This window comes from Formica exsecta, unplaced genomic scaffold (genome assembly GCF_003651465.1).
Source record: "Formica exsecta isolate Colony F162 unplaced genomic scaffold, ASM365146v1 scaffold350, whole genome shotgun sequence".
NCBI classification, from domain to species: domain Eukaryota; kingdom Metazoa; phylum Arthropoda; class Insecta; order Hymenoptera; family Formicidae; genus Formica; species Formica exsecta.
In genome coordinates, this window is record NW_021850753.1 from 84,257 (window position 1) to 108,887 (window position 24,631).

At 37.1% G+C, this 24,631-nt stretch overlaps 5 protein-coding genes across 7 annotated transcripts in view; 2 read left to right on the plus strand and 3 right to left on the minus strand.

Moving 5' to 3' along the window:
* The window catches only part of LOC115238589 (mucin-19), a 7,782-nt gene extending 2,440 nt beyond the window's left edge, over positions 1-5,342 (plus strand). The window contains exons 2-5 of the mRNA XM_029812555.1: positions 121-207; positions 272-403; positions 730-1,120; positions 1,347-5,342. Coding sequence (XP_029668415.1) covers positions 121-207; positions 272-403; positions 730-1,120; positions 1,347-4,888 — 4,152 coding nt within the window. The 3' untranslated portion in view covers positions 4,889-5,342. The remainder of the gene's footprint in view (positions 1-120; positions 208-271; positions 404-729; positions 1,121-1,346) is intronic.
* A 52-nt stretch (positions 5,343-5,394) lies between these two features.
* On the minus strand, positions 5,395-9,442 carry LOC115238590 (coiled-coil domain-containing protein 102A). 2 transcript variants are annotated; one of them, XR_003884516.1, is made up of 8 exons: positions 9,087-9,436; positions 8,035-8,768; positions 7,721-7,949; positions 7,001-7,210; positions 6,645-6,919; positions 6,504-6,592; positions 6,103-6,348; positions 5,395-5,793 (listed from the first exon to the last, which is right to left on the minus strand). XR_003884516.1 is itself a non-coding variant. In XM_029812556.1 (7 exons), exons 1-7 carry the CDS (start codon positions 9,189-9,191, stop codon positions 6,326-6,328), a joined length of 1,665 nt encoding a protein of 554 aa, XP_029668416.1. In that variant the 5' UTR covers positions 9,192-9,442; the 3' UTR covers positions 5,832-6,325. The 2 variants fall into 2 exon arrangements, 1 of the variants encoding a protein (XP_029668416.1); XM_029812556.1 differs by lacking the exon at positions 5,395-5,793 and having other exon boundaries at positions 5,832-6,348; positions 9,087-9,442.
* A 1,176-nt stretch (positions 9,443-10,618) lies between these two features.
* Positions 10,619-12,743, plus strand: LOC115238593 (DNA-directed RNA polymerase III subunit RPC8). Its single transcript, XM_029812561.1, has 5 exons — positions 10,619-11,047; positions 11,129-11,312; positions 11,395-11,535; positions 11,620-11,744; positions 11,830-12,743. The coding sequence occupies exons 1-5, from the start codon at positions 10,937-10,939 to the stop codon at positions 11,881-11,883; spliced, it is 615 nt and encodes a 204-aa protein (XP_029668421.1). The 5' UTR covers positions 10,619-10,936; the 3' UTR covers positions 11,884-12,743.
* LOC115238591 (F-box/LRR-repeat protein 16) lies at positions 11,952-22,066 on the minus strand. 2 transcript variants are annotated; one of them, XM_029812557.1, is made up of 8 exons: positions 21,545-22,066; positions 20,970-21,387; positions 18,668-19,032; positions 17,940-18,233; positions 17,182-17,473; positions 16,100-16,295; positions 15,416-15,564; positions 11,952-14,090 (listed from the first exon to the last, which is right to left on the minus strand). In XM_029812557.1, the coding sequence occupies exons 2-8, from the start codon at positions 21,064-21,066 to the stop codon at positions 13,942-13,944; spliced, it is 1,542 nt and encodes a 513-aa protein (XP_029668417.1). In that variant the 5' UTR covers positions 21,067-21,387; positions 21,545-22,066; the 3' UTR covers positions 11,952-13,941. The 2 variants fall into 2 exon arrangements, with proteins under 2 accessions (XP_029668417.1, XP_029668418.1); XM_029812558.1 differs by lacking the exons at positions 20,970-21,387; positions 21,545-22,066 and adding an exon at positions 20,630-20,945.
* Positions 22,067-22,191: 125 nt separating this feature from the next.
* Positions 22,192-24,269, minus strand: LOC115238592 (actin-related protein 2/3 complex subunit 1A-A). Its single transcript, XM_029812559.1, has 6 exons — positions 23,770-24,269; positions 23,422-23,682; positions 23,059-23,349; positions 22,762-22,940; positions 22,421-22,690; positions 22,192-22,326 (listed from the first exon to the last, which is right to left on the minus strand). Exons 1-6 carry the CDS (start codon positions 23,834-23,836, stop codon positions 22,288-22,290), a joined length of 1,107 nt encoding a protein of 368 aa, XP_029668419.1. The 5' UTR covers positions 23,837-24,269; the 3' UTR covers positions 22,192-22,287.
* Between the last annotated feature and the right edge of the window lie 362 nt (positions 24,270-24,631).

Consider the following 24,631-nt stretch of genomic DNA (forward strand, 5'->3'; position numbering starts at 1 on the left):
ATATATATGTTATTTATATTTTTTAATATTAAAACCACAAAATTTTAAAAATTATTTTATTACATTATTTTCGAAAAAATAGCATGTATAATAGTGTATAAATAATTTCAATATTCATAGGAAAAGACGCGTTTTGATCGTTCCATTCATAACGAATACAACGTAAGAAATATAGAAAAGCAATGGTCTTTTACTGACAACATGACGGTAAGTAATTAGATTATTTTAATATATTAAAATATAGATTTTAAAAAACTTCTTTTAAAAACAGCAATTCATTGCATACAAGAGCAGGAAAGAGAACGATTGCTATCTTGAGAATATAAAGCAAGATCAAAATGTATCACATAAGAAACGGCAACCAAAGATACTTTATGCATCGACAGCCCTAATAAAATTGGAGGTAATGATAAATAATCGATTTAACAACATCATATTGTTATAAATTATGATGTAAACAAAAGTTTTTTTCATTTTTCAAAAGATTTCTATATATGCATATATAAAAATTAGCATACATGTATAAAACATAATACATATATAAAAAAACTTTTATCTATTTTTTACATAATAGTGATTATATTGTCTCAGAAGTATTTAATAAATATACAACAAAAATAAAAAATATTATTTAATTAATTATATGTAAAAATATGATTATTTACGGACACAATATTACATCAACTAAAGAATATTAAAATTCTGATTTAATATTCTAAACATAAATAGGCATGGCAACTTGCTGGAGGCCGAATTGTTGATTTCTGTAATGGACGTAGGATCATCTTGCTGCAGACAAATAAACCTATACCTGGGCAAACTCTCGATCCTTTTCTAAATGAAATCCCTGTAGACGAGAATGACATTTTTCCAAGACGAATAGTTGATGTGGTTTTAACACCACTGAAAGCTCGGACCAAGAGACAAATTCAACTCGAACAACGGGAGAAATTGAACGAAAATTCTAACAGAATTCGCCTGGTTCGTCAACAGACGAATCAGTTTCGAGGAAAATTTCGCGGACAAACGCAATCTCAATATTTGAATCTCGGTAACCATGAACAGAAGGAAGGCAAGGCGGAAGCTGAAGCCACTCAGCAATCTTCACGCGCAGTAGTTAGTAAGTATATAGTTATTTGTTTTATCTAATAATTTTATACCGTTATGATAATTTAATCAGTAGATTCAATTAAATTGAAAGAATTTCTGCGACTTCGAATTTTGATGAGTTGAAATTAAAATTGTGACACACATTATTAAATGCGTAAATAAAAATTTTAACAAATAAAATTTAACGATTTTTTTTTTACAGAACATTAAAGTATCTTACATATCGTCTTTTCCAGGCGGCAGTCGTGGTATGGGTCAAGCGCAAAGTATGTCGTCAAGTGGTCCAGGTTGTGAAGATTGTCCTGGATATTCCGGTATAGAGGGAGGTCCGGATAAGATAAGGCCACTGCCCACGGATACTGATAGATATATACAACGCCCACCTATTGGTGGTACACCTGTTATTACACGTCCTGGAACAGAAGTAACTACAGGCGTACTTTATCCTGGCGGCGTTACTCCTGATGGACAGATAACATATCCAGGCGGAGTGATTCCTGGAAGAGTCCATACTTATCCCGCTGTTCCAGGAGTTAGTCCAGGAATTTATCCGGGAGGTATACAACCTGGAACCGTGATACCGGAAACTGATAAATTATATTCTGGAGGAGTTCGTCCAGGAACTGTAATATCGGAAACTGATAAAATATACCCTGGAGGTATTCGTCCAGGAACTGTGACACCAGGAACTGATGGAACGTATCCTGTCGGTGTTCGACCTGGAACTATGATACCAGGGAGTGATGCAACATATCCAGGAGGTGTTCGGCCTGGCACTGTGACTCCAGGAGTTGGTGCAACATATCCTGGAGATGTTTGGCCTGGCACTATAACTCCAGGAGTTGGTGCAACATATCCTGGTGGTGTTCAGCCTGGCACTATAGCTCCAGGAGTTGGTGCAACATATCCTGGAGATGTCCGGCCTGGCACTGTAACTCCGGGAGTTGGTACAACATATCCTGGAGCTGTCCAGCCTGGTACTGTGATTCCAGGAGTTGGTGCAACATATCCTGGAACTATTCAGCCTGGCACTGTGACTCCAGGAGTTGGTGCAACATATCCTGGAAGTATTCGGCCTGGGACTGTGACTCCAGGAGTTGAGACAACATATCCTGGAGCTCTTCAGCCTGGAAGACCTGGGGTAATAACAGGAGTTGGAACAGGTGTTGAGACCTATCCAGGAGGAATTTATCAACCTGGAGTCCATCCAGGACAAGGTACCCATCCTTCTGATGGAGTGGTAACTACTTCAATAACAACGGGTGCTACTGCTGTTACTGGCGTTAATACATATCCGGGTGGTATAACACCTGGAAAAGGCTTACCAGGCGTAACATATCCGGCAGTTTCTGAAACAGGAATTTATCCTGGAACTGGAATCTATCCTGGCGGTGTTCGATCTGATACCGTCTCAGGAACAAGAGCCGACACATATCCTTATGGCGTTGCTCCAGGAAGAACAACAGATCAAGGAATTTATCCCAGTGATGGACAACAGACTGGCATGTCTTATCCCGGTGGTGTTCCATCAAGTACTTTGCCAGGACAAGTGGTCACGACCACAGGTTCAGTAGGTGCTGGTACACAAATAATAACTTATCCAGGTGGTCGAATAACAGACGGGCAAGCAATTTATCCAAGTCCTAGTGGTACTATTCAATCTAGAATTCCTGAAGGAGTAAGTGGTGCTCCAGGTACTAAAGTTATGTATCCGATAGGTACATATCCCGGAAGTGCTACTATACCAGTTACATATCCCGGAGGTGGCACATATCCTGGTAGTATGCAACAAGTTACTTCTCCCGGTGTTATTTTATATCCCGGTCAAGCAATCTATCCTGGTGGGATTGACCAAGTGTCACCATACCCAGGCGGACAACATCCAGGTGCAGGCACCGAAATTTCTAGAGGAACAGGCATACCAGGAGGTATTCAATATCCAATAGGTACAATCGAAGGTCAAAGAACAACTGGAGAAACAAGAACAGATATCACTGGCCAATATCATGGTCCATATCCTGGCGAAATTAGCGGTCAAGGAATAGAAACTGGTCAATATCCAGGAAGATTTTACACAGGAATGGGTGAAACCGCAGGAACCGGAGAAATATCGCAAGTTGGAGGTCCAGGTAGACCAGTGGGTATAATGGACAACGGTGCCGAGTCGCAGGCATCGAGCTCCGTGCAGCAGATAGAGTCAGGTACTCAAGCGAGCGCATCGGCTCAAGGTAAATACGGCTCGGGTACGGCTCAATCGCAGGTAACGGGCACCTACAGTGGCTCAGGTACCTTCTCTGCACAGGCCGGTACCAGCGACGCCAACAAAAGCGTTCAGACTGAGATTAGTGGCGGCAAAGAAGGAGCTACCAGTATCGCGCAAGGCATCGCCGATCACGGTAAGAGTCAGACACAAGTTCAGCTGGATTCCGATTCCGGAGCTACTTCGACAGGCGCCCAGAGCAGCGGGTGGAATCATGGTACTAATTCTCAGGTACAAGCAAGCTCCAGAGGCGGAATGGCGGACGCTCAGGCTAACGGTGAAGGTAGCACCTCTAGTCAAGCGCAAATCGGGTTCCAGCCATACTTGAAGAACGAAGATGAAAAGATAGAGAAAAACGTGACACCGTTTCGCGGTAGCGGAACAGCATCAGCTCAAAGCGGCATCCATCAAGGTCAATCCCAGTCGCAATTGCAGGGTTCCTTCCAATACGGAATCACCTATACCGGTGCAGCTCAAGCTGGTTCCGGATCCGGCGTCGCATCATCACGAAAACCCTTCAATTTTAACATCACCGACACCGAAGTTTTCAAGCCCTTCAAACCAGACCCTCCTTTAAAGAAACCGGCAAACATCGATAGTGCGCAATCGAGTCCATCGACAAGTCAAAATTATGAGAATAAGCAAGACGATCATGAAAAAGGCTTGCAGAGTAGTTCGACCTCGAAACAGACTGTTGTTGTGAGTTCCAAAGACAACCCATCTAATGATAAAAAAGTGAGAACTACTGAGAAATCACAAACGGATGATTCAACATATGACGAGTATGACGAGTACACGGACGAGGAAGATTATTCCACGGGTTCAAGGTTGACAATCCAGGAGAAGTTTTCGGAAACTTTGCCAAGTCCGGATCATCAAAAACTCAGTAAAACTACTCAACAACAAAGCCACGGTCAAATACAAACAATACAGGTCGCCAAGGGAAAGCAGTACGGCGTTCAAGTCAGCCAAGATTCGAACGTACCGCGAACAGGCGATACTTTGCAACCAGGACAATCTGTATCAGGATATACTATCCCGGATGGCTTTCGTGGTAGAGTAGTATCGACTTCTGGTACTAAAACTATCGCCCAAGGTGACGGCGAGTCTCAATCGCAGACCGTATCCTTGATACCAAAGGATCTGAATAATACCAAGTCGCCCGTCACGGAGACTAGGTCGCTTCAAACCAATCACGAACGTTACATCGGCCGGCATACATCGAACAGTAAGAGCCAAAGTTCTTTTGTTAATCAAAATGTATCTTCCGATAAGCGCGCGAGACCTACTCCCGCAGTGGCTATGAAACCGAGTTATTACACTGTGACTAATAGTTTTGCTGGTAAGATAAATGGAAGCAACGAGCCGAAAAAGTATGAACATCGATATTACACCAAGAGTTCCACTTGCGGATATTTCACGTTCTCCTGCAATGTCGTGTACGGCTCCAATGGCAGAACAAAGATTTGTAAGCCAAAAGTGCCAACGTATCCCGATGGCACGCCTATGAAATGTTGAATAACTAAGATTTATTCGTCGCGAGATGCGACAATAATTATTTTCTATAATCGCTTCTGTAAAGCATCATGCGTTAAATCATTTTTCGCTTCACCTGTAACATGAAAATAAAATTTAAGTAAGTTGTTTATAGTATAAATTAGATCATATTTGATTAATTATCAATTGCTTACACGCGCGCCATATTCCGCACTGTAACTCATTCTATCATAAATTTAAATTGTATATTTCGCACTCTTTAGCAGCTTTCAGCAAATAAAATAAATGTGAAAATAAAATAGATACGACAGAAAACCCTCAATCTTATGGATCAATAAAGACTTTAATTTTTTTCGAAAAATTCATAAGATTGAAAGTTGTAATACTTGTTGTATATACTTTAACGTTATACTTTTTTTTATTAAGATATTCTAAATTATTGTTTGTATAGCATAATAAACACGATACATGCTACATTAATTGCTGCTATTTATTAAGTTTTGTCAATAAAATACATTTTAATTACGAGAAAAATGTCTTTTCGTCTTTTTTTTTCTCACCAGTTAATAAATATAATGAACAACAATCTCCTCTTTCTTTTTTTTTCGAGATTTGATGTAGATTATTGTGTGTGTGTGTGTGTGTGAAGGTTTGTTCAAGTTTTATATCTCTATCTACAATTTAACATATTTGTGATGTGGTAAATTTGTAGAGTATTGCTTTTTTAAACTTATATTATATAGATTTTCGATATTGAGATAAAAAGTTCAATTATAAATATCAGGTATCGTATCTTGTACACATATTGTATTTCATTAATTGATTTCGCTAATCTTTTTCGAGGCGACGAAACATAGTTTCATTATGTATATGTATCATATGTGTAAATATATATACACACACAATATATCTTTATGTACACCAGTCTAAAAAAAGAACGTATAAAATAATAACGCGGAATGTAAACTGTTTATAAAATACCATCACAATGATAAAAAAAATGTACGTTCATAAAATTTACAAAAATAAAAAAAGATTACGGGCGATTATGAAATGATTATTTACAGAAAATAATAATAAAGATGAACACAATCTCTCTATTAATGAGTTGAGTAAATATATGACTGCTAAACAGTAGATACTGCAACATAATGACCCATCAATCTTATCAATCGACAAGTAATTAAAATTGCACATTATGTCAATATATACTAATAATATATACATTTACTTACATGCTACTGGAAGTATTGATGTTTTACGTTTATCATGAAACACGATAAACGCGTAACTCACAATAATTATTCGACATGTACAATTCGTCGAAGAATCACGTTCAATAGATAAATATAAAAAAAAGTTAAATTGTGTACTTTAGGCCCGCTGAAAGATCACCTATCCAATTTGCATTTTTACTATCTGATTTAAACCCGTCATTGCTATCGACACGAGCGAATACTAGGCTTGCTGTCGATCATAAACTAAAAGAACAAATAATATATTTCTATTAATTTGTTGTTTAACTTTTATTTTATTAAGATATTTACTTTTATTAAGATATTTTAATCTAGTTTATATATTTTTATTTAATTATTTTATTACATCTAAAAAAGCACTCTACTAAGTTAATAAATACCTTCAGCGTATTCATCGGAATTGTTTATTTGGAACTTTTGTTCTCCTGCTCCATTTACATCAGTATCTGCTGCACATGATTCGTTTTTGCTGATACAATATATAATTTTCAGATTCAGTTGTAGAAGATTATGATATTAACCTATTTCTAAAATGCTCTAGTTGCACATTTGCAGACTCTAATTGTTCCATAAGATCCTCATTGGTTCGTTGTAATTTTCGTACGCTGTTCGTAGTTGCATCGACTTCATCTTGAGCAGCGGCCAGTTCTTTCTTCAACTCCTCGACTCTCGCTCTCACTCGCTTCACTTCTGCCTCATATTGCTCAGACCGTCTCATCGCGTGCGATAACTCTGTTGTTTTTTCTGCTAAGGATTGTTTCAGTGCCGCTTGATACTGCTTCACTTCAAGTAATACCTGTGAATATTATGTGAAAAGGATAAAGTAATGGCGATGATTTTGAGAAACATTTCAATTTGACATAGAATTATAGCGAACCATGTTGCGAACTAGAATTTCATGCTGTAATTGCCTCGTGTCTGTGTCAGCTGTAGATACCGGTCGTGGTCGCCGTGATTCCATTTTCTCTTGCAATTCATATAATTTTAGACGAAGCAGCTTGTTTTCTCGTTCCAAAGAAATTTTTTCAGTCTCTAATCTCTCCCTTTTACTCCATTCTGCTGCATTTTCAACTTGAAGTCTTTCTAGCTGAAATTTTGTGATAAAAATATAAAAATATCTATAAGTAAAATTATATAATACAAAACACACACACATAGCGATGAGAGACAGGATTTAAAAAACTTCCTTAAATGATTTGTTTCTTTTCAAGAGAAAAAGTAATTACAAGTATATAGAATGTCTTCTTTTTTTTTTCTGGTTAGTGGCATGGAACAATACGCAATCTGTTCATACTGCCAGAGATTAAGCTTGTTATTGGGTATGAGTTAGATGTATTGTGTGCAAGTCAAGTATGATAGGGAGAGCAGTATATAGTTAGATAAGTATATTATTTTTAGAAAAAAATGAGCTGATTGAAAAAAGACCTATGAGTACTGTATGTGTGCTTATATCAATGTGTATGTATGTTGTGTAGTGTTCTGGTGAGTGTGTGTAGTGTACTGAATTCGGGAGTCCGGGGGATCGTTAATCCCCAGCAACTGTGCACAACAGTCACCCTCTGTGGGTATATATAATGTCAGTAAAAAAATTACTTACTTCTGTTCTCAATTCACTTAAACGACGATCCATACCCTCTCCATTACTAGTATCATCCATTAAATCAGCTATATGTTCATCATTAAGTTCAAGTTGAAATCGCTCTTTTAACTCAGACAATTCTCTCATTGTATCTGCTCTACTCTCACACAGTTCCTCACATTGTTCCCTTAATTGTTTAAGCTCAGCTTTCAATTTTTCCACAGTACGATGTAAAGAATCTTTTTCCCTTATAAAATAAAAGTAAAATAAATTTTTATTATTAAATAAAAAGCTATTAACGAGTTACTTTTGAACATTAATTTGTAACTTACTCTCTTTCTACAGAAATAGTTTTTGTTGCTTCTTCCAGTTTAAGTTGCAATGTTGACATTTTCTGTGTTAGGGATTCTTTGTTATACACATCTAAAGACAATTGTTGCTTCTCTAGTGTGTCCTTTTTAGCATTACTATCCACGACTAGTTTTGTGATATTTTTATCTAGTGAATCACTAGGACTCTCTTTATATAATTCCACTGCATGTTTTGGGACTGCACCTTGCAAAACATACTCCTCAATATCCCTTTCTGGCAAGATATTATGACCTGAAGCAACATCTGATGCTTCATGCAAAGTTTTACAGGAAAGTATATTTCTTTGAGTATTTAATGTATCACTGGATTCCATGTTACTATAAAACTCCAACTGTTCGTCTAACCCAAAGGTAGCTCTCAATTGTGGGTCTGATTCTAAAATGGTAAAGATCTGTTGGTCAAACTGCCCAGCATGTTTCAAGAGTATCATATGTATCTTTTCCATTTCTTTCTTTAGTTGCTCATTTTGCAGTTCCAATTCTTGGGACTCATGTTTGAAAGTGTTCGCATCTTTGACAGCAATTTCTAATTTTGCCCTGAGAGCTTTTGCTTCATCTCTAGCTGCGTTTCTCTCATTTCGAACTTTGCTCCATTTTTCACGCCAATTAGCAGTACAATCTGACCACCATCGCATTGTTTTTTCCATTTGTGCCGCTCGTGCTCTTGCCTCTTCAAGTTCCCTTTGTCGTAAAGCCTATTTGACAAGGAAACACACACAAAGCAATCAAATTAATTGATAAATAAATAACTGAATCTTTCAAGATATGTTACTTATAATTACTATAGAATAATTATTAAGATATTACTAAAAACTAATTGTTAAAAACTTTTACTCATATATAATTATATATAAACAATATAAAATTAGGATTAACAGATAAAACATTCTGAATATTGTAAGCATGGATTATATTGCTCCTTAAGGTGTTATTCTGTGACTCACATGAAAAAAAATATTCAATAATTTTCTAATTAGTCTACAGAATAAAATATAGAATTTGAAAAAAATTACCTCCTTGGACTCCCATTCGCTGTCCATATAACGTGATGAGGAGGGCATCTCGGGCTCCCTCATATATCGTCGTGAGGAAGTTCCGCTTGTTGTTGATTGTGCCATAGTATAAGCAACACGTAACCTAGTTCTTTTCACTGGTACTTTATATATCAGCGATCTCCTCGAATATTATTACTTACTTCATTAAAAATTCCACATCGATTTAATCAAACATCGTTCTTCCTTGTGTTCAATCGTGCCATTTAAATTTCATCTTCTTCTTGTGGAGGTTGACTCCGACGAGTAGAGTAGAGTCCTAGATTATCAGAGAAGCGCCAACTCTACCCCCACCATGTTACCGCCGCCATCTTAGGACACAAACGACAGTAGTGCTTATATATATATACCTTAGAACATATATAAATGGAAGGGGAATAGCAGGCTGAACCGATAGAAAATATATACAGGGCAGTAGTCTAGTTTTCACCGAAGTATTAATTCGCATCTAGCGCGGCGTAGGACCGCGGTTTCCACCGAAGTCATCGGTCCGATTCTGTTTCGGTGCGCATCGAATTTAACGTTTCCATCGACTTAAATTTAGTCCTACGCCGCGCTAGATGCGAATTGATACTTACGGTGGAAACTAGACCATTGCTGTAGGGCTGCGTTCGGAAACATCACCCGTGTGCACACGAGCGTCGTTCTATCTTTGTTATTTACTAAGGGTGCCATGTAATGGCACCCTTAGTAAATAATTCTGCAGTTTTTGTTATGCTCGCGATTGGTTCCCTTCTCGTTCCGCGTTACGCTAATCCGCGTTTCCGCGCTCCATGTAATGGCACCCTAAAAGTTGAACAAAGATAGAACGATGCTCGGGTGCTGTTTCCGAACGTACCGTAGGAGGTTAGGAGATATCGGTGACATCGGTACGCAAAATTATTTCGAAAAAAGTTATTTCATAGAAAAAGAAAATGCCAGGCCCATATTGTGTCTTATGCGGTAAACGTGATAAATCGAGTGATATAAAGCAAAAAGATTTTATTAGACTTACTTCCTTCCGACACTTTTCAGCCTGCTATTCCCCTTCCATTTATATATGTTCTAAGAGTGCGACGCAGTGCAAATGACCGAATTCGCTAATAGAGCGTTTTCCAGCAAGGTACACAAGGTTTGTTCGCATTGCTTGAAATTCCCAAAAAGTTCTGCACTGAAAACGAGATAAATATATATTCGGATGTTGAAGAAAATGAAAGCGAAGATACTGAGTGCAAAAAGTTCAAGCAACGCGAACAAACCTACAGATGACACAGGGCGTTTTCCAGCAAGGGTGCGTTCCGTTTCACGCATTGAGCGCATAGATTGCCTGAAAATCTATAATATATGTTACGTGAACTATAGATTTCTAAGCGATCTATGCGCTCAATGCGTGAAACGGAACGCACCCCAAGGTACACAGATGACACAGTGTACTACACATTATCACACGATTGGCTGTCAAATGAAGAAATTTAAAATTCTGTATTTGATAGCCAATCGCGTGATAATGTGTAGTACACTGTGTCATCTGTGTACTTTGCTGGAAAACGCCCACAGTGTACTACACATTATCACATGATTGGCTGTCAAATGAAGAAATTTAAAATTCTGTATTTTATAGCCAATCGCGTGATAATGTGTAGTACACTGTGTCATCTGTGTACCTTGCTGGAAAAGGTCCTCTATTATAAAGCTCACTGGGTATATATATACACACGTGGTGTCACAGTTTAAACTGTTTGATTAATAATCAGGACAAAAAGTACAAAAAAATTTTTTATCACAATCATATTTGATTGTGATAACATTTCATCGTGTAAGATATAACAAAAATGTTTGTGCTTGCGGAATTAAAAGACACTGTCAGAGTATTACCGAGCAACTTTAAATACAAACTAAATGATATTGTTGCTGACGAATTAAACAGAAAACTCGCTAATAAAGTACATATAAATTATTTTTAATTATTAAGATAAATTCATTATAACGCTGATGAAATTATTCTAAAAATTGTTATTATACAGGTTTACAAGGATGTAGGTCTTTGCATCGTGTTACATGATATTACGAAGATCGAAGAATCGTATATTTTTCCAGGAGACGGAGCTTCCCATACAAAAGTGACGTTTCGATTTATCGTGTTTCGTCCATGGATAGAAGAAATATTGATAGGAAAAGTTCGTAGTTCTAGCTCCGAGGGTGTACATGGTAACAATTTGATCTAGTTATCCAATTCAGTTTTTCATTGTATTCGTTTTTGTATTGTTATTAGTATTTATATTTCTTACAGTTACATTAGGATTCTTTGAAGATATAATTATACCACCACATAAGTTACAACATCCATCACATTTTAATCAAACACAACAAATGTGGTTTTGGGTATATAAGACTGAAGATGGAACGGAACATAATTTATATATGGAAACAGGTATATATCTCATATGAATATATGATTAGGATTAGTATATATTGGTTTAAACTTAAGCCATAAAATTGAAATATTTAACTTTAGGAGATGCTATACGATTCAGGGTAGTGGAAGAGGTTTTTGCAGAGGCACCTTTACCATCTACAGGTAATGCTCGTGATGTAGGCGAAGTGCCAGAAACCAATAACGTTGCACCATATGTTTTACATGTAAGTGGGTTTACGAATTTTTAATGTTACATTCATCAAAATATGCAATTCTCTATTTTTAACAATATCTGAACATATTTGGTAGGGATCAATTGACGAACCTGGTTTGGGTTTACTTATTTGGTGGAAAGATGTATAATTTATTTTATACATTAGTGAGAATCCTAAATAAAATAAAAAGGTATAATTATATTAAGTACAATAAACTCTGGTCAATAAATTTTTATTTTATAGCACATTCCATCGTATTATTCTGTATCGTCAATTAATGTTGCATCTCTGTGAATGGTATTTCATAATATGACTTAGTTTTTCAATATAATTTCACCTGTGTATATATATCTATACTCAGTTTTGATTGATAACAGAATTATCAAGTATAATTTGTACAATATGTACAAAGGCATTATATGTGCTAAACATGTTACAACACGTAGAAATCATATTTGCACACAATTATCAGATTGCTTTGAGAGATTATCTACTTCATTTACTATATCAGAACTCAATTTAATAGAATAAATCTTAGAATTGAATGCTAGAACTATTATACTCTATATCACTGAGAAATACACAATATTTTGACAAAACTGATCTTAAAGATGGATTTTATGTTAATGGAAAGTACTATGCAGTGTGATATATATTGTGCAATAAATATTTTCTAAATTTAAGATTTTTTATTAGCAAAATAGCTTACCTAATTACATTGTAATATATACTTAATTGATAACAACACAGGATACAACTAATGAAAACTCTTAAATTTAGAAAATACTGATTGCACAATATATACTGCACTGCATATTTTGAAGAGTTGCATTTTAGACAAATTAAAATGTATTCTTTGGTATGTTATTGCTGTTGTTCTAATATACAACTCAAACATGCAGCACTTGATTAAATTAATAAATATAGCTTATAGCTTAATCATAAATTATGATACATTAATAGAGCCTACTTATTTAATGCAATGTTAATAAAGGGCATATAATTACTTATATCGACGTAATAAATTATTAAAATTATCCACTTAAAACACATGCAAAACATCTTGCCTAATTATGTTACATTCATATATGTATACTTAGTCAAAAACCACAAAGAACATATCTAGCGAAAAAATCTTAAATTTAAAAAACACTAATTGCACAGAGATATATTTGTATATATATTTATATATATATAAAGGTAACGTATGAATGACGATGTATCGTAGGTGCAATAATAGTGAACCTCGATTCTCCGTCTACAACACGTATCATCAAACGAATAACACGAATCATGTATTCATGAATAGATTGCTGAGGGTAAAATGGCTTGGAATGTTACTTCTGTGTAATCAGTATCTGCTATGTACTTTCTTTCAAGCAACATGTGTAATGTGTTGCAGCTATAATCGCAAAAAATGGGACAATGCGCATTTGTAAATAGGCGCGTTCGGCGGAGGCAACAATCGAGTAACAAATATAATCGATACATATTTGAATAATTATTCAATTGCTTCGCCACTTTTGCGTGCACCTCAGTTGACTTAACTGTTTAGATGTATGCGAACCAATTAGAATTACGTACAATATAAATTTATCACAGTCCTAACTGTTGAGTCTCTTGTCGTACGTTTACTCGAGCTTCCTCTACATTACTAGGAGGCAAAAAAAGAAGGATTCGCTGATCTCTTCTTTCTGATGCGTTATCAATCTCTTCTAATATACAATATCGAAAGAATTCGCTTCTGTACAAGATCATTACAATGCGTAGGCATAAGAGTTTCTTTTCTACTTCGTCTAACCGTTGTTAGACACAGATTGCAATCGTACATGCCCGTAATGTATGATTACATGGCCGGATGAAAAAATATGAACCAAAGTGCAAAGTGGGACGTTAGTGTATTAAAAATGTCTATGCATTAATATTTTGCACATTTTGAGGGCTAGTGTTTTTTTTTCTTAGACCATTACGAGGAAAAAACATATTGTTCTTTCATATTATTTGGACGTCAATTGCTTCTTATCTGTCTATACTGCTCCCTTCAATTATACCATCTTTATTTTTCGTTCGAAATATTGCTTTCTGCGAAATTCCGCAATTAAAATCTACTCTTCGCAGCTTAACACTTTTCGTTTGACACATACATTTATTCGCATATAAAGAATCTTATTTTGTCGCGGATATTACATTCCTCATTAAACATCGTTTATTCGATGATTAGGCAACGCGGTAGATGTTCACGTAGGTAATCAAACAGTTCTCGCGATGTTCCTGGACAATTAGTTAGTTCTAACTCATGTAAGTGTCGAAGCTGTATTAGACTGGATAAACCACTACTTGTGAGCAATGGGCAACCTATATAAAATGGATCAAAAATATATATATATAATTAGATCTGCATAATTTTTTTATGCACCTTTATATATATTGTGTGTGTGTGTGTGTGTGTGTGTGTGTGTGTGTGTGTGTGTGTGTGTGTGTGTGTGTGTGTGTGTGTGTGTGTGTGTGTGTGTGTGTGTGTGTGTGTGTGTGTGTGTGTGTGTGTGTGTGTGTGTGTGTGTGTGTGTGTGTGTGTGTGTGTGTGTGTGTGTGTGTGTGTGTGTGTGTGTGTGTGTGTGTGTGTGTGTGTGTGTGTGTGTGTGTGTGTGTGTGTGTGTGTGTGTGTGTGTGTGTGTGTGTGTGTGTGTGTGTGTGTGTGTGTGTGTGTGTGTGTGTGTGTGTGTGTGTGTGTGTGTGTGTGTGTGTGTGTGTGTGTGTGTGTGTGTGTGTGTGTGTGTGTGTGTGTGTGTGTGTGTGTGTGTGTGTGTGTGTGTGTGTGTGTGTGTGTGTGTGTGTGTGTGTGTGTGTGTGTGTGTGTGTGTGTGTGTGTGTGTGTGTGTGTGTGTGTGTGTGTGTGTGTGTGTGTGTGTGTGTGTGTGTGTGTGTGTGTGTGTGTGTGTGTGTGTGTGTGTGTGTGTGTGTGTGTGTGTGTGTGTGTGTGTGTGTGTGTGTGTGTGTGTGTGTGTGTGTGTGTGTGTGTGTGTGTGTGTGTGTGTGTGTGTGTGTGTGTGTGTGTGTGTGTGTGTGTGTGTGTGTGTGTGTGTGTGTGTGTGTGTGTGTGTGTGTGTGTGTGTGTGTGTGTGTGTGTGTGTGTGTGTGTGTGTGTGTGTGTGTGTGTGTGTGTGTGTGTGTGTGTGTGTGTGTGTGTGTGTGTGTGTGTGTGTGTGTGTGTGTGTGTGTGTGTGTGTGTGTGTGTGTGTGTGTGTGTGTGTGTGTGTGTGTGTGTGTGTGTGTGTGTGTGTGTGTGTGTGTGTGTGTGTGTGTGTGTGTGTGTGTGTGTGTGTGTGTGTGTGTGTGTGTGTGTGTGTGTGTGTGTGTGTGTGTGTGTGTGTGTGTGTGTGTGTGTGTGTGTGTGTGTGTGTGTGTGTGTGTGTGTGTGTGTGTGTGTGTGTGTGTGTGTGTGTGTGTGTGTGTGTGTGTGTGTGTGTGTGTGTGTGTGTGTGTGTGTGTGTGTGTGTGTGTGTGTGTGTGTGTGTGTGTGTGTGTGTGTGTGTGTGTGTGTGTGTGTGTGTGTGTGTGTGTGTGTGTGTGTGTGTGTGTGTGTGTGTGTGTGTGTGTGTGTGTGTGTGTGTGTGTGTGTGTGTGTGTGTGTAAAAAAAAGTTGCATAAAATTATGATTTAGAGATGATATGCGATTTTACCTGCCACAGACAACACCTGCAGAGATCTCATAACGCATAAATGTTGAAGTCCGAAATCCCTAAGTTGCGAACACCATCTTAAAAACAAGGCGTTCAGCGAGACCATCGTGGAGATGTAACCCACACCAATATCCGTGATGTGTACACACCTGTATAATAGTATGAAAAGAAGATACAAAAGACACATAAATGCTGTCCCGAAATAAATTACACCGCACATGTCAGAAGTACAAATAGTAGACAAGACGCACGGATTTATTACCATGGCAAATAGTCGCTTGGCTAAAGATAATTACGGATCTAGTACTTCTACGATTTTCTGTCACTTTGTGACATATGAGTCAGTCTTTATGTAATGCGTGATCTTAAATAGAATGTCTAAATAAATACTAATCAGATAATTAAAAGATCCTTAAAAGATGTCTTCCAAAAGTTATACACACAGTTTTCTTTAATAGAATACGTCTTCATTTTAATAACATTAATGTTTTCTGAATAAGAAAGATATGTAAGAAAATCTATGTCTATAAAGTATGATGCTTCAACACACAGCATATTATGCGATGTAAAATACAACATTTTTTTATACTTTATACAGATGGTGATTTTTTAGAGGCGTACTATATTTGCTGTTAATTATCTGAAAGTGATATTTTGAAAAATATTCTAATAATTTTCTCTTACCTATCTAATGTGAGTTCTTCTAAATTATTCAAATCACAGGCAATATATTCTAAGGCTGCATCTGTAATCCTTGAGCACCAGCTCAGATCTAAGGAACGAAGTCTTGGCAAGTTTTCCGCGATTAATTCGACACCGTCATCTGTCACTTTACTGCATCCAGAAAGTGACAGCACAGTCAGATTGGGTAAAGAATGTACTAAAACAAAGACAAACACATTAATTTAATATTTCTAAAAAAAATACATATGCAAGTGTAAAGACTTTAGGATTATATGCAAAAAGATTTTTAACGATATATTCGATAGTTTTTTTATCATTACATATATCTTACTTTTATTCTTTAGAGTAAAAGTTATAAAGCATATTTATAATTTTATGTTGATGTTTATCATTTATTTATCACATTATTATTTTAATTATTTTATAAATATAATTAATATAAATAAAATTAGTGAAATGATAATATAAATAAATTTTACGTTTTAGAAAAACACAAATATTTGAGATATAAAATTTTAGTCATAATTTTCTTTTACGACATCCTATTTAAATAATGGTATCAAATCATTGTGTCCGTAAAATATGCACATGTGTACCTCGCTATAATTCGAGTCTGAATTACCGGTGACAATTTGAAAGCTAAATAAAGCTGTGTTCTTTAATTCTAAATTTAATCCTAAATAAAAGCACGTATGCACCTGTCTTAATTTCGGCCTATCACTATTGTACGTCTCATTTACCTTTAGCCTTCACAGAAAATCTCGGACACAATTTAAAATTGGCGAACAGCCCACGGTTTTCAAGAATAATCATGTAATCTATACGTAATTATAATTTAATGTGAATTGTCATCCTCTGATTTTAACAGAAGAATAAAGTTTTATTATTTATTTAAATTGAAATCATTTTTTTTATTTATGAAGTTAAAGCAATATTTATCGATAGTTTTATATGTATCAGTTTTGTTGCATCTGATATTATTATGTAACATCACTATATCTCGAATATACTGCAACGGCTCAATTAAAAAGATAAATCTATATATCAAAAATATCAAAATAACAGAAGATAAAGATTCTCACCAATATTTACTACGCCGTGATTTGTGAGCTCCCAGCAGGATTGCAGTTTCAAGATGCTGAGCGCGCTGCTTTGTTTTGCACTGAAGTAACCAAGCGCAGCATCAGTAACATGATAAGCTTGCAGAGAAAATTCGTAGAGGCTTGGCAATAGCTGAGCCACGGCGCCGACGGCCTCGTCGGCCACATTGATGCAATCCGACAAAGACAATGATACTATTCTAGGGGTGAGGCATGCCCATAATCCAGCCTCCGTTATTTCATTGCAGCCGGTTAATTCAAGTTCGTACAAAGCCTGAAAATAATTACAAAAAATTGTATTCATATAGTTCTACTCTACGTAATACCGTTAACTAACTCTATCATTTAAACGGAACTGTACGTAAATATATTAATTTATATTACATAATTTATATTTACATTATATAAAAATTTTCCTTTTTATCGATTTTTAAAGATCTAATTATATAATTTTGACAATAAGAGGAATAAATTATTTTAATATTTATAGCAATAAAGAATTAATAGCGAATCTGAAAAAATTTGATACTTAAAAGAGCTTCTTCAACTTTGTTTTTATAGACATTTTAATTTATTCTCATAAACATATTTCATTACTATCTCCAAAAATTCTATTTTTTGTATTTTAATTATATTTATCCGCAATTATTATGGAATTGTAAATTCACGAGAAATCTCTGGTTTATTTGGAGCCAATACAGCAAACAACATGTAAAGATAGAAAACATATGTAAATTTACCTGCAAGTGATCCAAAAGAGTCTCAAGACCTCTGTCCGTTACCGCGCAGCATCGTAATGACAAAGAATGCACGTATCGTTGTGCCAACGGAAAACCGCGCGTTAATTCCGGAATATCTTCATCGGTCGCAGCTAGGAGGACTAAGGAGTCAAAACCTCTTCTTACTAAGGAAGCATATAATCGGGTACGCGAGGTCGGCTGCATAGCGCGAGCTTCGCGACATCGTATCACTGGTACCAGACCCGTCCAAAGACGCGGTCTCGCGTACAGAATATCTCTCCATCTCGTGCAAACCTGCGTACAACGATATGATATAATTATTCTACGAAGAGATACAAAGTAGGTGTATTATCGAGAGACAAGCCATATAGCAGTTTAAAGATAAGAGGGTTGAATTAGAGCAAATGTGAGATTTAAAAATTTGACATTTACTGGCAAGCTAACACAATTATAAAGAAACTAAAAGTCATATATTTTAATTTCAGAATTTACATTTTTAAAATATATGTTTCTACGAGATATATTTATAGGGCAATACTTCGCGTGGAAGAACAATGATATAGAAAATAAAATCTCTTTTTTTAAAACTAAGTTTCATGTATGTGTGTTAAACATTACTACAAAAATCTAAAGGAATTCATGTATTCGATAAAATTGTAAGTTTGCTTGTATTATTTATTTATATTTTAATAATGGATTGTGAATGGGGAATTGCATCCGCCATATACTTGAGCCAAAATCCTTCTTTCTGTGGCGTTGAAATAGAGAAAAAACCGCCCGAGGAAATTGTCATCCTGCATCAGCTGCTCCCACGTGATCGGTGGCACATAGCCGCCGGTTCCTCCGCTGGCTAGCGGTACAGTCATCTTTATTCTGTTCCTGGATATCCTGGCTCTACTCGGGGTGACATTATTCAAGCGTTCCTTATTGTTGCCCGCCGGTACATTGTTGATACTCTGCGCGATGCTACGGCTGGGCTTTTCGGGCGTCGTATTCGCATTATTCGCGCTTTGTAAGTTCATATAAGCGACACTGCCGCTTCCACCGCAAAAGACATTTGTCACGCGTTCCATGACGCTGGTCTTTCCGCCTCCTGAAAATTTCAGATCGATTTTAATTCATAGTTAAAAAAATCAGAAAATGTGCACATTTGATCGTAAAAATTAAAGAAAGTATAAGTAAAAATTTTAGAACTACATGCGAAATTCAAGAATGTGTGACGCTAAAAATTTATGAAAGCGATGATTTGCAAAACTGAAAGTGAAGGGAATTTGTGGAGAAAGTTTATGGAACTTGGAATATTATAGAACAAAAAGTACATTATTAAAAATTATAAAATATTTAAGTAACAGGATCTCTTTAAAGATGCACTTACTGCAAAATATAATGATATAACATAGTAATTTATTAGCCGTATCAAAGGATAAAATTTTTCGATAGCTTTTGAATTGATACCATGAGCATAATAATATTATAATTTTTCGTTAGAGGAAAATCTGAGACAACTCAAGATTCCCCTGAATATTCTTGTTTTATTTCATAGCTGTACGTCCTATTTGGCTCGCGGCACACCGCTATTTCCTGTTTGCCATTTATCTTGCAAATTATTTTTATTTTTAGTAAATGCATTTGAGAGATATAATAGTTTTATCCCAAGTCATGATAAAAAATCAACTAATCATATTTAATAAAGACCAATATAAGCGAAATATTATTCATGTAAGATGTTTTTTTGTATGTATTCGTGTATATATTTATGCGATATAAATTTGTATTCTGTATTTAATTCTGCGATCGATGAAAAATGATATGAAAAACGATCTGTAATCTATCAATTTAAATTTAAATCAACGATCAAATCAAATGGTTAATAATTTGATTTTCCTTTCTTATATCTTAGCATATATTAATCTTATTATATGAGTATATTTAGCAAAGGCGAAAGGGAGATCCTAGGTTTATGCCTTTTTTGCTCAGAACCAAATCCGTCTCTGGTCAGGTTGATCACGGTTTTGCTGACCCGGGACTGGCATCTATCCAATCACGAAGATTGCCTATTTGCGCATCTAAACGTAAATGCGGTCGACCCAAAGAGAGACGATGCGTCTTTAAACTGCCGAAAGTGGCGATCAGCTGCAACGCGAATCATATCGGCACGTTTAAATCAAATTTGGATTCAGGACATCTGATCCTCAAATCATGACTACTTGGATGCAATTATTTTAACAATCTAATGCTAATGAATCAGGCAGTCGCGATTATTGCGAAACGTGATGCTAAACGGCTGAGTAAATATGCGCCTCTAAGGCGTCTCGTTATGTTTAAGTCCGCCACTATTTTCGCGTGCACGAGAACGTGTACATATCGATTCCATTGCAGTTAAAATTGCGACGACGAAAGTCACGTAGCAGTATCGCTTAATAAATTACGGAAAAAATATCGCGTGTAAAGTAACAGCGCGAGATTTATTCCCGCCCTTGTAACAAACGCGTCATATATTATTGACGCTATTGGATAAGTAAAGAAAAAAAAAAGGGAGAAACAAAAAGGAGAAAGACGATTTATCACAAAGAAATCAATCCTTTATCGCGATTACGTAACAACAGGATTGAATCGAAAGGTTTAACGTCGTTCGATTCGGAACGCATTAAGTGAGAAAAATCGTAGGGTCGACATCAGCAACCCTTTACCGCTCGTCTTTATTTTTCATCGCCGTCCAAGCGGAAGATGAACTTGACACCGATCCGAAGCGAGCGATCTTCCTTCTCGTCTCTGCTCCCGATAACACGGAAAAAAAAGTCGGAGCTGACGCGAATTCAACACGGAATCTACATGACGCGTCGTGTTACGCACGCTACCACAAGCAGGAAGTGGTGGTGGTGGTGATGGTGGTGATGGTGGTGGTGGTGGTGGTGGTGGTAACATATAATAGGGGAGCTATAGAAGAAGCAGGTGAACAAAGGTGACAGTAACAAAACACAAGGATGGAAAAGAAATACGGCGAAGATATGAGAACGTTTCACCACCGACCATGATGCTTCGACGTCCGCAATCCCAGGCCGTTAATTCGCTTGGTCAGTTCGGCGCTGGCACGCTCGACGACACCCTGCGCTGATATCGAAGACATGATTCCTCGATGGAGTACTCGTCAGCTCTCGTCCCGTCCCACACTTGTTTCTCGATGCCCGTGATTCGTAGTCAAGAGTAGCACAGCTCGGTTTGCGAATAACGAAGTCGCATCATATTTGACGGCTTGATGGTGATGGTCGGATGTAGACAAAGAACGAGGTTTCCTTGCGAATAATAACGCCGCGCGCCGGCGGCGCTTCCTATTCGCGCGACGCGCTTTCAAGGGGATGATGACGATGATCACACGTTGAGGGGATGACGAGAGCGCGCGCTTGCTCCTCTTTCTTGGCGCACGTCGTCGCGCGTAATGATTCTCTCTCTGGATTTTAGAAAAAATAAGGAAAAATAAACACGCGTCACTCTCTGAATCAATAATCACGATCGACGCGATATAATCCTAACATTCACGGAATATATGTGATACACAGTTAGCGTCGTCAACGATAATGATGATAGCAATCTCGTCGATTTCGTACGTTCTTAACGTGTTTTTAACGACGACGTCGGGCCACTTTGCATTGACAATATCATCCGCGTCGTCGTGCGTTTCTGTTTATTACAACGGGCATGGTAGCAAAGCGGAGTACAAGCGCGCTGCAGGCAACACATGGGGGTGGTTTGCGCGAGACTGAATCGATATTCGCACTACTGATCTTGTCCGGCTGCTTTTTCCCCACCCCTACTGGGGGTCTACAAAGCGCGTGTCAGCCGCTTATGCCTGCCGACTGATGAACCGTCCGACAGAGTCGCGCGCTTGGTCGCATACAACTTGTGTTTACCCTTCGAGCCGCTTGACATTCTTTTATACTCGGTGTTCCGAAAATTGCAATTGGGCATTGGGATGAATAAATCAACTATCAAAGAGATATCATATTTTTAACAGAGAAAGATACTAACATAAGTTCAAAATGTTAACAAAGTTAAAAGATAGACTATGAGATTCTATTGATTCAGGTTTTCGGAACACCTTGTATTTATCGATGACGTCCGAACGACGTCAGTAGCTAATGTTATCTTTTTGTAATAATACATTATTGAATATTTCTTCTATATATTGTACAAAGGATAGAAGTTCTTTCCAAGGAGATAGGTCGCGATGTGGAAAATTTAATTTATGAGGTGATTAATGAGAAATTGTATAGTATTCATTTTAACATTTATACATCGTTGTATTGGATGTAATATCTCTGATTTTTGCAATGTAAAAAAAGTTTCATGTTTACGCTATCTTCAGACCAGCAATGGAATTCTCTAAAAGCTTAATAAAGAGAAAAAAAATAGAGATTAGAATATATCATAATTAATACTGAATATTTAGTTAATACTGAAGTAACACATATGACACAAATTACCTTTAAGTCCCAAACTACAAGTTGTCCATCTAAACTGCTTGTGCTAAATTCATGATCGGTTACCCGACGAACGCAGTTGATTGTATTTTGGTGCACGCTATCTAAAGCGTTATCATTCGTCTCGTTCCTCGCTTGCCGATCTAACGATTGGAACTTCCGCATGGCAGATAATCCGGCAATCTCTTTTTTCTGTGTGTTATCCAACTTTGACGCAAAGTATATTTGCCCGTTGTCGTCTATAGAGTACAACATCGGCATACAGCTATGCCCCTATGTGAGTGGAGGTTCTTAGTTAATACAGTGAACATAAATCGTATAATTTGAAGAGTTACATTGCTTACTGCGGCAACAATATTATTAGATCCTATCCAAATGCAACTTAGAAACGGTAAATGCTCTGTATACAGCCTCACGACTGCATTTCCTTTAGTAGCGTCGGCGATACATATAGATGAGTTGTGCGCCACCCAACAGATTTTATTGCCACATGGGCTGAACATTACTGAATGTATCCAGCCACCTAAATACATAAATAATTATATATAAAATAATTATATAAAATATTATATAAAATTCAATTTTTCAAAATAATTAACAATTCTGTATTTTTCAATAATAAATAATAGAAAAAGTTTTACCTCCATTGGGTGTATTAGGAAACTCAGCCAATAAAGTTCCTAAAGTATTACTCTGTCCCCAAGGAGAAATACCAGGGGCATCCTCCATATCACTGATAAATGCACTGAAGACACGGACTTTATAGTCCGTAGATCCAGCAACCAGAACCTTGTTACCTGGATGCCAGTCAACGGTAGTTACCGTAGACCTTAATGGACGCTTTATATGTTTACATAACCACCAGTTATTCTCTGATACAAAGTAACAAACAGCTATAACTCGTCCCCCGGAACCAACAGCAAATTTGTTTTCTGCAAAGACAATCGTACAGAAATAAAATAAAAGTATAAATTCAAGTACAAATTCTGTGAGTATATACTCACCTAGAGGAGACCATTTTACGCAAGTAGCAGCACGATTTATTCGTAGGAGAACCCATGCAGGATCCCACTTGCCATCATCTTTTTGAGTCCACACATAAGCGTTTTTATCCGCAGAACAGGTGACTATGCGATTGGTCTTTGGCGCCCAGTCAATTCCCATGACAGCCATGTGATGTTCCTCCATGGTCTCCAGCAGCTTCCATCCGGATGAAGTACGTTTATGTACCTGGATCTCATTGTTGTTTGGACATATGGCAACTTCTGCAAAAACGAGAATCGATTATGGCTTCCGGCAATTAGATGTTTAGTACCCAATAATATCAGATACATAAAAGTGGACCTCCGTACCTGTTCTATCTCTATTCCACGCATGACAACTGATGGCCTCGACACCGAAGTTATAGACCTCCGTCATTTCGTGCTGGCTACTTGCTAAAAGGACGCCTCGGGACGCCTAGTGCGTAAACGAAAAATCAGCAAATCGAACAACGGGGACGTCCAAGGATAGCGGCAATGAATCAGCGAACACTTGAGACGAATGGAACTTGAGACGGGCGCGGTCGCTGATTAAACTTTATCAAACAAGAATTCCGGCGTCCGGGCAATTGTATATACCGGACAGCACTCACGGAAATTCGCGGACTCTGGTCAGTCTACACGAATTTCCCCGGTCTCTCTGACGGTCGCAAAACACGCCCCTCAGCACACCGGAATTGACAGTTCATCCGTAGATAGCGGGTTATCTGTCTCCGCTTCGAGGTTATGTTGTCCCGGATGTACGTATTGCACTGTACGCGCCTCCCGCTAACCATGTTTTTACACTTTTATCAGCGACGACCTCTGTCGAGCGTGGGCTAAAAGAAAACTAGGGAATTTAGGTAGATGAGAGTGACTATTTTTCTTGAAATATTTTCTTCAGTCGAGTTTCCTCTCTAGATTACCGCCGTAGAGTTTGCAGAGAAATTAAATATTTTCTAATTATTTTATATTATATAATTTGGGAATGTTTGGGAAAGTTTAGGAAAATCATTTTAATATTTAAGCCTATCACACACAAATTGACATAACTGGGGTGCGTTCCGTATTAACGTCCGGACGACAACTTTTTATCCAAAACCGTTCCGTTTACCAAGGTGTAACAATAATTTAAGAAAGAAAGATTATCTTAAAAAACGTTAATATTGAAGAAATGCTATCTCTTTGAAATCCA

Coding starts and splice junctions, on each gene's coding strand:
- LOC115238590 (XM_029812556.1), bottom strand. CDS start 9,191: ATGGCACAATCAACAACAAGCGGAACTTCCTCACGACGATATATGAGG. Junction 8,769..9,086: donor GCGAATGGGAGTCCAAGGAG/GTAATTTTTTTC, acceptor CTTGTCAAATAG/GCTTTACGACAAAGGGAACT. Junction 6,349..6,503: donor TTCCGATGAATACGCTGAAG/GTATTTATTAAC, acceptor TTGTTCTTTTAG/TTTATGATCGACAGCAAGCC.
- LOC115238593 (XM_029812561.1), top strand. CDS start 10,937: ATGTTTGTGCTTGCGGAATTAAAAGACACTGTCAGAGTATTACCGAGC. Junction 11,048..11,128: donor ACAGAAAACTCGCTAATAAA/GTACATATAAAT, acceptor GTTATTATACAG/GTTTACAAGGATGTAGGTCT. Junction 11,536..11,619: donor TAATTTATATATGGAAACAG/GTATATATCTCA, acceptor ATTTAACTTTAG/GAGATGCTATACGATTCAGG.
- LOC115238591 (XM_029812557.1), bottom strand. CDS start 21,066: ATGTCTTCGATATCAGCGCAGGGTGTCGTCGAGCGTGCCAGCGCCGAA. Junction 19,033..20,969: donor GCGGACGTCGAAGCATCATG/GTCGGTGGTGAA, acceptor TGAAATTTTCAG/GAGGCGGAAAGACCAGCGTC. Junction 16,296..17,181: donor TCACGGCGTAGTAAATATTG/GTGAGAATCTTT, acceptor TCTTTGTTTTAG/TACATTCTTTACCCAATCTG.
- LOC115238592 (XM_029812559.1), bottom strand. CDS start 23,836: ATGACGGAGGTCTATAACTTCGGTGTCGAGGCCATCAGTTGTCATGCG. Junction 23,683..23,769: donor GTGGAATAGAGATAGAACAG/GTACGGAGGTCC, acceptor TCGTTTTTGCAG/AAGTTGCCATATGTCCAAAC. Junction 22,327..22,420: donor TTGTAGTTTGGGACTTAAAG/GTAATTTGTGTC, acceptor CTCTTTATTAAG/CTTTTAGAGAATTCCATTGC.